General features: G+C 43.7%; 1 protein-coding gene across 1 annotated transcript in view; it reads left to right on the forward strand.

Moving 5' to 3' along the window:
- The window catches only part of STK32A (serine/threonine kinase 32A), a 168,226-nt gene that overhangs the window by 105,834 nt on the left and 46,808 nt on the right, over positions 1-15,584 (forward strand). The window contains exon 6 of the mRNA XM_060240559.1: positions 3,626-3,663. Within this exon, the coding sequence (XP_060096542.1) occupies positions 3,626-3,663 (38 nt within the window). The remainder of the gene's footprint in view (positions 1-3,625; positions 3,664-15,584) is intronic.

The raw sequence follows: 15,584 nt of genomic DNA on the forward strand, positions 1-15,584 counted from the left end.
TCACATATTTCTTGGGGTCTTTGACATTTATTAACGCAGTGGGTAAAACCAAAAATGACAGCCATATTGGTTCTTTAGGGGGGGGAAAGTCCAAACAGGGCAATAGCACAGTTCCCTTACTATGATCTATTAAATACCAAAGAAAGAAGGAAGGAAGGAAGGAAGGAAGGAAGGAAGGAAGGAAGGAAGGAAGGAAGGAAGGAAGGAAGGAAGGAAGGAAGGAAGGAAGGAAGGAAGGAAAGAGGGGTGATAGAGGGTATGGTGCAAACCCAGTCTGCAATATATTACAGTTTTAAAATAATATTTGAAGAAGTTTGGTGTAGACCAGCTATGTTAAATTTTGCTCAGTACAAAGGACTAACAAAAATACAGTGGGACAAAAATACTGTGGCTAATCTTCCTTTTGAAAATATAAATGCAAGCATTTAATCAGATCTAATTCTAGCATTAATCTAAACTCTTAGTCGACTAATGGTTTTTGTTTGCTGTTTACAGGAAAGACTACAACCAGTAAATAGCATGAACTAGGGATGCCAAGTGAAGGTGCGGGATTCTCTGTTATGGCAGGCTCCAGTGTGCCTCCAGCCTGCTGGTCAGCAGGGGAAGCCCTGCCCCAAGACTCATCCCAACAGCAGCCACCAGCAACCACCCCTCTCCCTCCCCCCTGCAAGATTTAAAGGGCGCTCCGGCTGATGGGTACATGGCCCACCGATCAGCTGGAGGGCCCTTTAAATCTTGCAGGGGGGCAGCCACCAGCCACACGCCTGAACCCCAAGTGGCAAATTCACTGCTTGGAGTTTAGGCAACATGAAGTTCTGAAAGAACTCAAAGTTGAACTTGTGGATCTTCTAACAAAAATCTGTAATCTTTCATTGAAATCTGCCTCCGTTCCTGAGGACTGGAAGGTAGCAAATGTCACCCCCATCTTTAAAAAGGGTTCCAGAGGAGATCCGGGAAATTACAGGCCAGTCAGTCTGACTTCAATACCGGGAAAGTTGGTAGAAACCATTATCAAGGACAGAATGAGTAGGCACATTGATGAACACGGGTTATTGAGGAAGACTCAGCATGGGTTCTGCAAGGGAAGATCTTGCCTCACTAACCTGTTACATTTCTTTGAGGGGGTGAACAAACATGTGGACAAAGGAGACCCGATAGATGTTGTTTACCTTGACTTCCAGAAAGCTTTTGATAAAGTTCCTCATCAAAGGCTCCTTAGAAAGCTTGAGAGTCATGGAGTAAAAGGACAGGTCCTCTTGTGGATCAAAAACTGGCTGAGTAATAGGAAGCAGAGAGTGAGTATAAATGGGCAGTCTTCGCAGTGGAGGACGGTAAGCAGTGGGGTGCCGCAGGGCTCGGTACTGGGTCCCATCCTCTTTAACTTGTTCATAAATGATTTAGAGTTGGGAGTGAGCAGTGAAGTGGCCAAATTTGCGGATGACACTAAATTGTTCAGGGTGGTGAGAACCAGAGAGGATTGTGAGGAACTCCAAAGGGATCTGTTGAGGCTGGGTGAGTGGGCGTCAACGTGGCAGATGCGGTTCAATGTGGCCAAGTGCAAAGTAATGCACATTGGGGCCAAGAATCCCAGTTACAAATACAAGTTGATGGGGTGTGAACTGGCAGAGACAGACCAAGAGAGAGATCTTGGGGTCATGGTAGATAATTCACTAAAAATGTCAAGACAGTGTGCGTTTGCAATAAAAAAGGCCAACGCCATGCTGGGAATTATTAGGAAGGGAATTGAAAACAAATCAGCCAGTATCATAATGCCTCTGTATAAATCGATGGTGCGGTCTCATTTGGAGTACTGTGTGCAGTTCTGGTCGCCGCACCTCAAAAAGGATATTATAGCATTGGAGAAAGTTCAGAAAAGGGCAACTAAAATGATTAAAGGGCTGGAACACCTTCCCTATGAAGAAAGGTTGAAACGCTTAGGGCTCTTTAGCTTGGAGAAACGTCGACTGAGGGGTGACATGATAGAAGTTTACAAGATAATGCATGGGATGGAGAAAGTAGAGAAAGAAGTACTTTTCTCCCTTTCTCACAATACAAGAACTCGTGGGCATTCGATGAAATTGCTGAGCAGACAGGTTAAAACGGATAAAAGGAAGTACTTCTTCACCCAAAGGGTGATTAACATGTGGAATTCACTGCCACAGGAGGTGGTGGCGTCCACAAGCATAGCCACCTTCAAGAAGGGGTTAGATAAAAATATGGAGCAGAGGTCCATCAGTGGCTATTAGCCACAGTGTGTGTGTGTGTGTGTGTATATATATATATATATATATATATATATATATATATATATATATATATATATATATATATATATATATATATATATATATATATATATATATATATATATATTTGGCCGCTGTGTGACTCAGAATGTTGGACTGGATGGGCCATTGGCCTGATCTAACATGGCTTCTCTTATGTTCTTATGTTCTTAACATGGGCCCTGCTTGCAAAAAACCATTTGCAAGTGAGGCTGCATGCACCTGAATTCCAAGTGATGAATTTGCATGCATGGCACCAACAGTGGGGGCCCTTGCAGGAGGGGAAGGAGAGAGGTGGCCACCAGCTACATGCCTGAACTCCAAGCAGGACATTCACCATTTGGAGTTCAGGTGCATGGGGTGCAGGTATGCCCACTTGCAAAAGCAATTTAAAGGGAAGGTTCCCTTTAAATGGATCTTGCAAGCTGGCGTTAATAGTGCTACCCATGTGTTTGCGTCCCTAACGTAACAACATCACTTCTACATGACATTGTATTGAGGGCATCCCTCATCCCTTCCAGGAATACCCCACAGAATCCCCTGCCATCAACAAGGCAGGATATGACAACCCTACATGAAGCGGAAAGCTCTTGGAGACTCTACAATAGATCTAAACCAGGGTGTTGAACTCATTTGTTATGAAGGCTGGATCTGATATATATGGGACCTTGTTGGGCTGGGCCATATCAGGTTGGGACGACCCACGTCGGGACAGGCCATGTATATACCTACTTAAAATTAGGTAGCAGACAAACACAATCAAATATTTTTTTTAAAAAAAACTTAAAATATGCTTAAAATGTTAGCACATTGCTTAAAATGTTAGCACATTGATATTAAAGGTGCTTTCTTTGTATGAGATCCAGGAAACTGAGCAAAGGAAGCTCTGGTTCCTTCCTTCCTCCGTCCCTCCCTGTCTTCCTTCCCCAGGGGACCAGGAGGGGAAGGAAGCAAGACTTGGCTCAGTAATTCTGCTGTGTGATTGAGAGAGCCTAGAAAAAAAGAAGCCTGTCCCTCTTTCTCCCCAAGGGAGGAGCCTCAGCCAATGGAGAAAATAGAGGTTTTGCTCTGTAGCTCCTGTGTGATTGAGCAAGCCTTGCAAAGCAAGCTGTTATGCAGAAGGAAGCAAGAGATAGGGAGAAGGAAGCAGATGACAGCCAGTTGCTTGGGAGCCTGATAGAAGCCCTCTGGAGACCTGATTTGGCCCCTGTGCCGCATGTTTGACAACCGTGATCTAAACAGTATGAAAGATGCAGTCATGAAGCAGTAGTCTTTTACAGTCACAATACTGACTTTGTTTTCTTCTGGTCTCTTTTCTCTCTTTCCAACCTTTACTTTAGGGACATCAAGCCAGATAACATCTTGCTGGATGAATATGGTAAGCACTCATTTTTTGTTTGACTATTGTAACGTGTACACAAATAAAGCCATGCAGCAGAAGGTATTTGGAACAGACTCCTGGGTGCTTGTCAGAGGCTTAATGAAACCTTACCTGTGTTTTATGGAAAACAAGCAAATACAAAAACTTACCTTTAGCTTTGTGCTGTTCAGCAAAGGTATGTATTATGTCTACATTTAACCAAGACTTTTGTATAAATTGTAATGTATCTTTTATAAACTTGACATGGTGCTTATGTCAATAAAAATCTCCTCAGGATATTTTATATTGTATTTTTATTGTAATTTTGAGGAGGTGGTGGGAAGTGCCATAAAGTCACATCTAACTTATGGTGACCCCATAGGGTTTTCAAGGCAAGAGACATTCAGAGGTGATTTATCACTGCCTCCCTCTTCATAGCAACCCCTGACTTTCTGAGAGCCAGTTTGGTGTGGGAGAGCCAGTTTGGTGTAATGGTTAAGTGTGCGGACTCTTATCTGGGAGAACCGGGTTTGATTCCCCACTCCTCCACTTGCACCTGCTAGCATGGCCTTGGGTCCGCCATAGCTCTGGCAGAGGTTGTCCTCGAAAGGGCAGCTGCTGTGAGAGCCCTCTCCAGCCCCACCCACCTCACAGGGTATCTGTTGTGGGGGAGGAAGGTAAAGGGGATTGTGAGCCGCTCTGAGACTCTTCAGAGTGGAGGGCGGGATATAAATCCAATATCTTCATCTACCTCACAGGGTGTCTGTTGTGGGGGAGGAAGGGAAAGGAGATTGTGAGCCGCTCTGAGACTCTTCGGAGTGGAGGGCGGGATATAAATCCAATATCTTCATCTACCTCACAGGGTGTCTGTTGTGGGGGAGGAAGGTAAAGGAGATTGTGAGCCGCTCTGAGACTCTTCGGAGTGGAGGGCGGGATAGAAATCCAATATTTTCTTCTTCTTCTTCTGAGTGGTCTCCAATCCAAATAATAACCAGGGCTGATCTTGCTTAGCTTCTGAGATCTGACAAGATCAGACTAGCTTGGGCCATCCAGGTCAGGGTGTAATTTTGAGATAACCTCTTATTTGGTGGGATATTGGTGGGTATTGTATTTCCACTTTGGCAAAACTCCCTTAAAATCATTATCCCCTCCCCCCTTATACAATTTAGGGCAGTTGCATTCTGTCAGATTTACTCTGTAACCTTCGTACTCAGAGGACTTTGGAAACATCATGCTAAGATTCTTGTGCGCCATAGCTAACCGGGCAGATAGGGTTCCCAGTTCCATGTTAGGAAATTGCTGGAGATTTGGAGATGGAGTCTGGGAATATAATGGGCATTTTCGCACTCACGTTCAGCCGGCGCGACCCCCCTCTTCACCGCGCAGGATCTGTGCGGATTTCGCACTAAATGCCGCAGAGCAGCCGGAAGAGCCGGAAATTCCCGTCGCAAAAGCTGCGCAAACGGAAACTGCTTTTTGGCGGTTACGTTTGAGCAGCTTTTGCGCTGGGAGTGTCCGGCGCAAAAGGCTGCTCCGCGGCATTTAGTGCGAAATCCGCGCATATCCTGCGCGGTGAAGAGGGGGGTCGTGCCGGCTGAACGTGAGTGCGAAAACGCCCAATGTCACAGTCCACCCTCCGAAGCTGCCATTTTCTCCAAGGTGACTGATCTCTGTAATTCTAGATCTTTAAGCTCCACCTAGAGGTTGGCAACTATACAGGCAAACAAACTGCCAAGTAATTTGGCTGGTTTATAAAACTGTCATATGAACATATGAAGCTGCCTTGTACTGAGTCAGACCCTCGGTCCATCAAAGTCAGTATTGTCTACTCAGACTGGCAGCGGCTCTCCAGGCTCTCAAGCTGAGGTTTTTTACACATATTTGCCTGGACCCTTTTTAGTTGGGGATGCCGGGGATTGAACCTGCTTACCAAGCAGATGCTCTACCACTGAGCCACCGTCCCTCCCCAGAGAGAGAATGCTTTCCACTATAATCCCATTTGGAGTGTTGGGCTGTGCAGAAGGGTAGCTGCTCATGGTCTCTGAGAAAGTTCCTCATCAAAGGCCCCTAAGTAATCTCAATAGTCATGGGGTAAAAGGAGAAGTCCTCTTGTGGGTAAAAAACTGGCTAATTAATAGGAAACAGAGAGTGAGTATAAATAGGCAGTTTTCACAGTGGAGGGTGGTAAGCAGTGGGCTACTGCAGGGCTCAGTACTGGGTCTGATGCTTTTTAAGTTGTTCATTTATGATTTAGAGTTGGGAGTAAGCAGCGAAGTAGCTACATTTGCGGACGACACTACATTGTTCAAGGTGGTGAGAACCAGGGAGGATTGTGAGGCGCTCCAAAGGGATCTGTTGAGGCTGGGTGAGTGGGTGTCAACATGGCACATGAGGTTCAACGTAGCCAAGTGCAAAGTAATTCACATTGAGGCTAAAAATTCTAACTATAAATACACAATGGCAGAGACTGACCAAGAGAGAGATCTTGAGGTCGTGGTAGATAACTCATTGAGACAGTGTGTGCAACTGCAGCTAAAAGGGCCAATGCTATGTTGGGGTAATTAGGAAGGGAATTGAAAACAAATCAGCCGGTATTAAAATGCCTCTGTATAAATCAATGATGCAGCCTCATTTGGAGTGCTGTGTACAATTCTAGTAACCACACCTCAAAAAAGATATTATAGCATTGGAAAAGGTCCAGAAAAGAGCAACTGGAATGATTAAAGGGCTGGAATACTTTCCATATGAAGAAAGGTTAAAGCGCTTGAGGCTCTTTAGCTTGGAGAAACATTGACTGAGGGGTGAAATGATAGAGGTTTACAAGAATATGCATGGAATAGAGAAGATAGAGAAAGAAATACTTTTCTCCCTTTCTCACAATACAAGAACTTGTGGACACTCAATGAAATTGCTGAGCAGTTGTGTTGGAACACATAAAAGAAAATCCTTCATCATCCAAGGAACTTGGGTGGACACTCCATGAAATTGCTGAGTAGTTGGGTTAGAACAGATAAAAAAAAGTCATTCTTCACCCAACGGGTGATTAACACATGGAACTCACTGCCACAAGAGGTGGTGGCAGCTACATGCATAGATAGCTTCAAGAGGGAATTGGATAAACATATGGAGCAGAGGTCCATCAGTGGCTATTAGCCACACCGTATTGTTGCAACTCTGTCTGGGGCAGTGTTGCTCTGTATTCTTGGTGCTCCACCTCCTGATGGCGGCTGGTTTCTTTGGCCACTGTGTGACAGTGTGTTGGACTGGATGGTCCATTGGCCTGATCCAACATGGCTTCTTTTATGTTCTTACGTTCTATGTTCTTATTTTTTCCAAAACCTCATGAAAGTTCCGTGCAGCCTGATTCTGAGAATGCTAATTTTAAAATAAGTTCCACTAAGTTCAGTGGGTCTTATGCTTCGGTGCACAGGCGCACAGCCTTAATTTCTTAGATTATTGAGTCAAGGATTGCATGCCATATTACCCAGTTTCCTTTTCCAAGATGTGACTATCCTATAAGTTCTCTTCTCAGTATTTCTATTGTACTATTCTGAGGCACTCTGAGAGGGAATGAAGTGTGGACTTTATTTTGATAACATTAATATTAACAAACTCATTGTGAGTTGGGATCCATGCTTGCAGTCCACAGTATGTATCCAAACATTATGATCATTGGAGCTTGCGCAATCATTTTGGAAGTATCATGGGCATGAGCTCAGAGCAGTCTCTGTTGAAAAATAAGAATTCCTTTTAGGCCTTTAATTTGTGATGTGGTTTATGGGGGATGATAGAATTTATTTGGAGCTGTCTTTTTTATATATGTCCTTGAGGTCAGCGTCCTTCAGATCGTTTCCTCTTTGCAATTTCCCTGTGTGTTTCTCCAGCCGTAGCAGGGGAGGTGTGCAATTCTATTCATGCATGCAAAGAACCTTTTTACCTTTAGTTCAGTTCCCCGCCCCCCCCAGCCATTGTTTTTGCAGTATTGCTATCTATATTTAGACTGTGCTTGTTTTTCGGCGGCTTCCCCTCCTTCGGGATAGTATTTCAAGATCTGCCCCATTCTCTTGCACTTTAGCTAACTTTATGTCTGACTGTATGAGAACCGGAAGAGCTTAGCAGTGACTTGACTGGGAATTATGTAGCCCAGTGGTGGGCAGGAGTGTTGCCTTAAAATTCATAAATTTTTGCAAACTTGCCTCGTGCAATTTTTCTGATTTTCTTTTTAAATTTTTGCTTGGTAAACACTTTTGTCAACTTCAGTAACACATTGAATCCATCATAGCAGAAAGACATTTTAAAATTACTTAAATAAACATTTCAGTAATATGCACTTAATGTTGAGACATGCAAATGTGAATGCTGGCAATCCTGGATTATTATTTTGTAATTGCCTCAAACGTATTTTTCCAAGTTTTGGACTAGGGGCTGCCACCATTTAGGTGGCAGCTGTTATCTCCAATGTTTCTGACATTCACAGAAATTTGCTTGTGGTTGTCTTCATAGCCGTCTGAATACTGAAATTAACAAATGAATATCCATGAGCCATATTCTAGGCATTTGCTATAACATTCACAAACAGGACGAGTGGAGTGGAGTGGAGTGTCAGATGAGGATCTTGGAGACCTGAGTTCAGCTCCCACTCTCCCATGAAGTTTGCTGGGTGATCTTGGGCCAGTCCTATACTCTCTACCTAACCTGCCTCACAGGGTTGTTATGAGGGAAAAAGTGGAGAAGAAATTTAAGTCATTTTGGATCCCAGTTTCCTTCCCCAAGATGTGAAATTCAAAGTTTTAGCATCATCTAACCAGGCAATTGTATTTTTATTGCATTTTATTGTGAATTTTATATGAATATTTTAATTATTGTATCATTTATTCATTGTATATATTATTCATTTTATATGAATGTTTTGTTTTTGTACACTACCTGAGCCTTGTTTTTAGAGGGATGGGTGGTCAAGAAACTTAATTTAAAAAATAATAATAAATCCCCATTGAGGAGGAAGGCAAAGTATAAACTAGGGGGGAAAGAGATAAAATAATTATCATATATTTAATTTTGAATATGGACCTGGAATGCAGATCAAACCCCCACATGATAGGCCCATTTTCACAGAAGGGGGATTTTTTAAAAAACCCAAGGGAATCTCCAGGCATACTGAAAAGTCCAAAAACATGTCAATAAAAATCAGGGACTTTTAGAAACCAGAGAAACAGCATCTGTGCTTGTGCAGAAACATCTACAGCCAGTCTTATAACTGTCTTATAATAGCCTTATGTCATGAGATCATAACTAGGGGTGTAGAAATTAGGATTCTGGGGGTATTCAGGGCTTAAAAATTCAGAGCGGGAGATATCTCCTAATAGCAGATTCAGTAGCCTAATCTGATTCGGGAGATATTCAGCTGTTCCTGAATATATGGCCCCATAATACCCTATGGGCTATTGAAGTCAATGGCAAAAAAGGATATAATGAATTGCAGATGTGGGAGAGGGGTTTGAAGTAGAGGCTCGAAATGTGTAGGGCAGCTGCAGGAGCTCTCTCCCATAGCACTCCCAACTTTCAAAAGGATTGGACCAGGGGGTGCAATTCTCGAGGTACCCAAAGAAGGCTTTTCCCCCTTAAGTTTGGAAAAAAGTACTGTCACTTTCCCCACTGTAATCACTGTAAAAAGTGATTCGGGAGGGGGGGGGGGATTTGAGTGAGAGGCACCAAATTTGAAATAGAGGCTCCACATTTGTGTGGCTGCTTTTAGTGCCTCTCCCCCACAGAACCCCCAACTTCCAAAAGGATTGGACCAGGGGTTCAACCAGAGAGGATTGTGAGGAACTCCAAAGGGATCTGTTGAGGCTGGGTGAGTGGGCGTCAACGTGGCAGATGCGGTTCAATGTGGCCAAGTGCAAAGTAATGCACATTGGGGCTAAGAATCCCAGCTACAAATACAAGTTGATGGGGTGTGAACTGGCAGAGACTGATCAAGAGAGAGATCTTGGGGTCATGATAGATAACTCACTGAAAGTGTCAAGACAGTGTGCGTTTGCAATAAAAAAGGCCAATGCCATGCTGGGAATTATTAGGAAGGGAATTGAAAACAAATCAGCCAGTATCATAATGCCCCTGTATAAATCGATGGTGCGGTCTCATTTGGAGTACTGTGTGCAGTTCTGGTCGCCGCACCTCAAAAAGGATATTATAGCTTTAGAGAAGGTGCAGAGAAGGGCAACTAGAATGATTAAAGGGCTGGAGCACTTTCCCTATGAAGAAAGGTTGAAACGCTTGGGACTCTTTAGCTTGGAGAAACGTCGACTGCGGGGTGACATGATAGAGGTTTACAAGATAATGCATGGAATGGAGAAAGTAGAGAAAGAAGTACTTTTCTCCCTTTCTCACAATACAAGAACTCGTGGGCATTCGATGAAATTGCTGAGCAGACAGGTTAAGACGGATAAAAGGAAGTACTTCTTCACCCAAAGGGTGATTAACATGTGGAATTCACTGCCACAGGAGGTGGTGGCGGCCACAAGTATAGCCACCTTCAAGAGGGGTTTAGATAAAAATATGGAGCACAGGTCCATCAGTGGCTATTAGCCACAGTATATGTGTGTATATAACATTTTTTGCCACTGTGTGACACAGAGTGTTGGACTTGATGGGCCGTTGGCCTGATCCAACATGGCTTCTCTTATGTTCTTATGTTCAACTCTAGGGCACCGTCTATGATGGGAAAGTGTACCTCAGGAAGCAGTCAGATTCTCCTTGAGAATCTCCTTGAGAATCTCCGCAGTCGTCAACTGTGCTGAGGGTGCTAGCTTGCAAGGAACATAGTTGCCAGCAGAACACGTACTACTTTGGCAATGGTAGTGCAATGCGTAGGACCTTAGTTCACATTAGAGAATAACTCAGATTTAAAAATTAGGTTGGGGGCTTTGTGTAGGGACTGCAGCACAGAACCAGCTTATTGAACTCACTGTTGCCAAACAGCAAAGATGCACTTTCCTCATGCAAAGGAGTTTCATACAGAACCACAGTCCTATAGAAGAAATATCTGTGGGGAATTCTGTAACACTGCGCTGTAAGAAAGGAAATTTCAGAAACCAGGAGAGGACACTTGGGTTTTAAAAGAAACTTCTGAGAAGTCAAGGCTGCTCAAAGGGAACCTTAACGTACATGGCAATCAGTTGCATGAATATCACCTCTAATCTTTTTTTAAAAGCAAGTAGCTTGGGAACCTGTCTTGGTTCTCGCATGGCACATACCCAAAGAATGAAGCATTCCTATATATCATAACAAAGCCAAGAGACCAGTCAATGCCCTTCCTGGCAGCCCCGCTCTCCTGCGGCTCTTGCAGTCCCTGCTCTCTCCGCTGCCACTTCTCTGGCGGCTCCTGATCTCCCCACTGCTCTGGTGGCCCCTTCTCCTCCATGGCACCTCCCCCTCCCACCCACCTGGTGAAGCGCTGGCTCCTAGAGGTGATCAGTGGGGAAAGCCATGCCAAGGCCAGTGGATTGGGGGGAAGTGGGAGGGAAGTAGGGAGGAGGCAGCATAGCCGCCGCCCTAGGTGCAGCTTTTCCTGTTGATCAGCTGATTGGTGGAGGGTGCCTTGAAAGAGCCCCAGGAGCCGGGCTTCACTAGGTGGGTTGGAGGGAGGGAGGGGGAGGTGTCATGGAGGGGGGCGGGGGCCACCAGAGTGGCTGGGAGATCGGGGGCCACCAAAGCAATGGCAGCAGAGAGAGTGGGAGCCACCAGAGCGGGGGGCCCCTCCACCTGAAATTTTATTCTGTGCCCCCCTACCTGAAATTTTCTGGCTATGGGGCTGGTTCCAACCCTTTAATCATTCTAGTTGCTCTTTTCTGGACCTTTTCCAATACTATAATATCCTTTTTGAGGAGCAGTGACCAGAATTGTACACAATATTCCAAATGAGGCCACACCATCAATTTATACAGGGGCATTATGATACTGGCTGATTTGTTTTCAGTTCCCTTCCTAAAGATTCTCAGCATGGCATTGGCCTTTTTTATTGCAATCGCACACTGTCTCGACATTTTCAGTGATTTATCTACCATAACTCCAAGATCTCTCTCTTGGTCAGTTTCTGCCACTTCACACCCTACCAACTTGTATTTATAGCTAGGATTTTTGGCCCCAATATGAATTACGTTGAACTTGTTCACGTTGAACCTCATTTGCCATGATGATGCCCACTCGCCCAGCCTTGACAGATCCCTTTGGAGTTCCTCAGCAGCTACACTTTCCCTATATGAAAGTGTATTTTGCCATACACACACAAGTCCCTTGTCATGCTTTGGTTACATTCCCAAGCATGGCTTTATTAACAGAAACACACACACACACACACTCACAAAGCAGCCAAAATAAACAATGAATCCTTTCCCAAACACAGTTTGCAATCCCTCACTTTTGTGATCTCACTGGGGCAATGGTATAAATCACTTTACTCACAGGAGTTGCTGAATGTAACAGTCTGCTTTATTTCAACCAACTTCTTCAGACTAACGCAGGAAAATGAAAGTAAGGTAGAGAGAATTGTAGGGGGTGGTATTTTCCTCCATCCCATAATCAGATTCTCATTATAGCTGGCTGGCAGTGGGGAAAAACCTGCAAAATTGGGAGATCACTTATCCAGACCTGGGATGCCTAAGCAAGAGGAAGAAATGCAGGGACAGAAAAGCAGCAACAGGAAGTGGGAACCAGCAGGAGAAGAAAAATTGAAATTATCTAAAAACAAAATTTCTGATATACATTCATACATGACTGTAATGGAATCACCAACCAGAATCAGAATATGATGGTATCTACCCTTAAATCATCAGTTGTGGCTTTATTTTAAAAAAATTAGTAAGACACTAGTAAGCTTTAAGTTGGCCATTTTGATTGCCCTTCCAACTTGTCCATTTGCTTCTAAAATGGTGGTCCAGAAACAACAGAAGTGTTTAACCCTTTGCTCTGCCATGTTTTCCCAAACAAAACAGTCTCCTCCCCCCACCCCCCTGCTGTTTGGCCATAGGGCTACGAATGCGTCTCCTACATATTAGTTAAAACCCTTCCATTTGAATCAAACAGCACTGGTGGAGGGATTTTGATTGGGAAACTTGTGCATGAGGAAGAGGACACGTGTGTGTTCCTTCTCCAAACAGACTGGGCCCCTCAAGCAGTTTCACTTCAGCTTGTGTCTAAAAAAGACAGGAGTTTGATCATGGATCTCCTGTTGGGTTGCTAACTCTGGGTTGGGAAATTTCTGGGATTTGGGGGGTACAGCCTGGGAAGGGTGTAGTTTGGGGAGGGAACAGAGTTTGGCAGGGATGTGATGCCATAGAGGTCACCCTCCAAAGCTGTCATTTTCTCCAGGGAACTGGAGTTCTGAAGACCTAGTTGCAGCCGTTGCTGTCTCCTCCTCCTGCATCTTGTGTACTAGGTAGTTTACAGCATATGGATGTGGCATGGCTTCTGTTCAGAATCCATACACCCAAGAGCATGGCTGGCAGCATCAACAATGGATATCCTACTACTACAGCTCTCGCACAGCAGCAGAATCAGCTATCAATATTGCTAGTCTTTTGACTTCTTCTACCAGCCTTATGAATGCTGCCTGCAAACTACTTAATATTACCTGGAGAAGCTACAATACAATAGTGGGGCTTTGAAAAAACTGCTTTTGTGCTCGTTGAAAAAGCTTATTGTGGCTTGTGTTGAAGCATTTCAATCCTTCCCTAAAGAAACATTAAACATCTCTCAATTTCTTAGGATTTCACAGGGATCCATCCTGTGTCTGTAACATTCTTGGATGTTTTGTCGATCTTTTCAATTCAGCATGCTAGTTAATTCAGTTCTGTAAGAAACTTGGGATTGTATTTGAATAATTAACTTCTGATAAATGATACATCCAGATCACCAGTGCTTTTTTTTTTTTTTTGCTTCAGATAGCAAAGGCTAAGGAAAAATACTGGCATCTATAATTCATTATTTTGTGATAGTGATTTCTCTGAAGGAGATGAGCAATACAGAGGAAATGAAAACTCGAGCAAGGATGGGATATTGACTTGTCCTTTCACAATTTTCTTTTTAAAGAATTTTCTGGAGCGTCATTCCTTTTCAGAGGGGATCACCCATTAGGGTGAGAAGGGGTAGGGCAGGATGCCTCTTACAAAATAGGTGTTTCATGTTGAATGCAGAATTAAAGGAGATAATTTTTGCATATGCTTTCCCCCAACTGTTCCCACACTTAATTCTTACTCTCAATCCTTTGGTATCTGACAAAGCAAACTTCGACTCTTGAAAGCTTATACCCTGGAAAACTTGCTCTTCTTTAAGGTTCTTTGGGACTTGAATCTTGCTGTTCTACTGCAGACCAATGTGGTTACCCACCAAAAATTATCTCCATACTTTCTGCCTTGTCCTCTCCACCTTCCTTGGTCTCCCAGGGTTGCTTATACTGTGTGAGGGGTAGGCTGATACGTAAATTGCTTGACTTATCTGAGTCATCTAGATTGTTTTTACTAATGGTTTCACAATGACCGTTTTTGCACACAGCTTACCACGCAGTCACAATCCTGTTTCCTTGGCAGCGTCCAGTCGGATTTCCCACCATCTGCGCCGAAGTTACAGGAAGTGCCGTGGCTTTTGTGTAGCAAACGTAAACCACTAAAACCCAGTTTATGTTTGCTACGCAAAAGCTGCGGCACTTCCTGTAACTCCGGCGCAGATGGTGGGAAATCCGACCAGACGCTGCGGAGGGAACAGGATTGTGACTGCCATTTTTCTTGCTACTAGAGTGCCAGTATTTGCACAAAATGTATGAAATTCAACCGGAGAAGCTTTCCATTACTGAAGGCTTGGAAAAGCTACTTCTGAACAATTTCTGTCATGCAGCTATGAAATGCAAGCTCTTGCAACCGATGGATTAAGAAGATTTTGCATTATTTTTTAATCTATTCAGGGGAAAAAAGGTCTTCCATTTTTAGCTGCATCTGAAGTTACAATAAAATAGAGTATTAAAGTAGAAGGTTTTGGCTAGTCTTCTAAGTGTGATCAGTATAACTTATTTCTCCAGTAGTCCAGAGTGGAGCAGTCTCAACTTCTGGGAGAAGCTCCTCTCTATAGACAGGCAGGGTTGCCAATCTTTATGCAATTCCTGGAGGGGGAAGGGCTTCTCTCTCAGGTTCCAGTTTTCGGCCCTGCCTTCAGTCAGATATATGTTGCTGGCTGCATTCCTATTGAGCACCGTGATTTCTTACCTTTTCTTTGGTCTTTGAGCCTGAGGAGAAATGCCATTTTGTTTGTGTTACCTGTGAGATGGATGGGGTGGGAAAGTTTAGTTCAAGTTCATTCATCGGTTGGAGCTGGTCACAGAAGGAGGTAGACAGAGCTCTGCTCCTGGACCAGAGTGAGTGGTCATTCTATCCAACTGTAACTAAGTAAGGTGCCTGCTCTGTGTACCATCCATAAGAACATAAGAGAAGCCATGTTGGATCAGGCCAATGGCCCATCCTGTCCAACACTCTGTGTCACACAGTGGCCAAAAAAATTATACACACACACACATACACACTGTGGCTAATAGCCACCGATGGACCTCTGCTCCATATTTTTATCTAACCCCCCTCTTGAAGATGTCTATGCTTGTAGCCACCACCACCTTCGGTGGCAGTGAATTCCTCATGTTAATCACACTTTGGGTGAAGATGTACTTCCTTTTATCCGTTTTATCCATTTTATCCAGTTAGGGCATGAGTTTAAAAAGGGAGAGAGATGGAGGATTTTTGCCAACTTTGATTTAAGAGAAGAAGAAAGAAGTTAAATTAAAACATTTTTTGTAATGATTTTGACTTGATATAAGTTCCATATAAATATATGACTTCTAATACAAACAATAATACTTTATATTTCATGTTTGTAAACTGAATTTTTTTTTTAAAAAA

Source organism: Heteronotia binoei, chromosome 5, assembly GCF_032191835.1.
Source record: "Heteronotia binoei isolate CCM8104 ecotype False Entrance Well chromosome 5, APGP_CSIRO_Hbin_v1, whole genome shotgun sequence".
NCBI classification, from domain to species: Eukaryota; Metazoa; Chordata; class Lepidosauria; order Squamata; family Gekkonidae; genus Heteronotia; species Heteronotia binoei.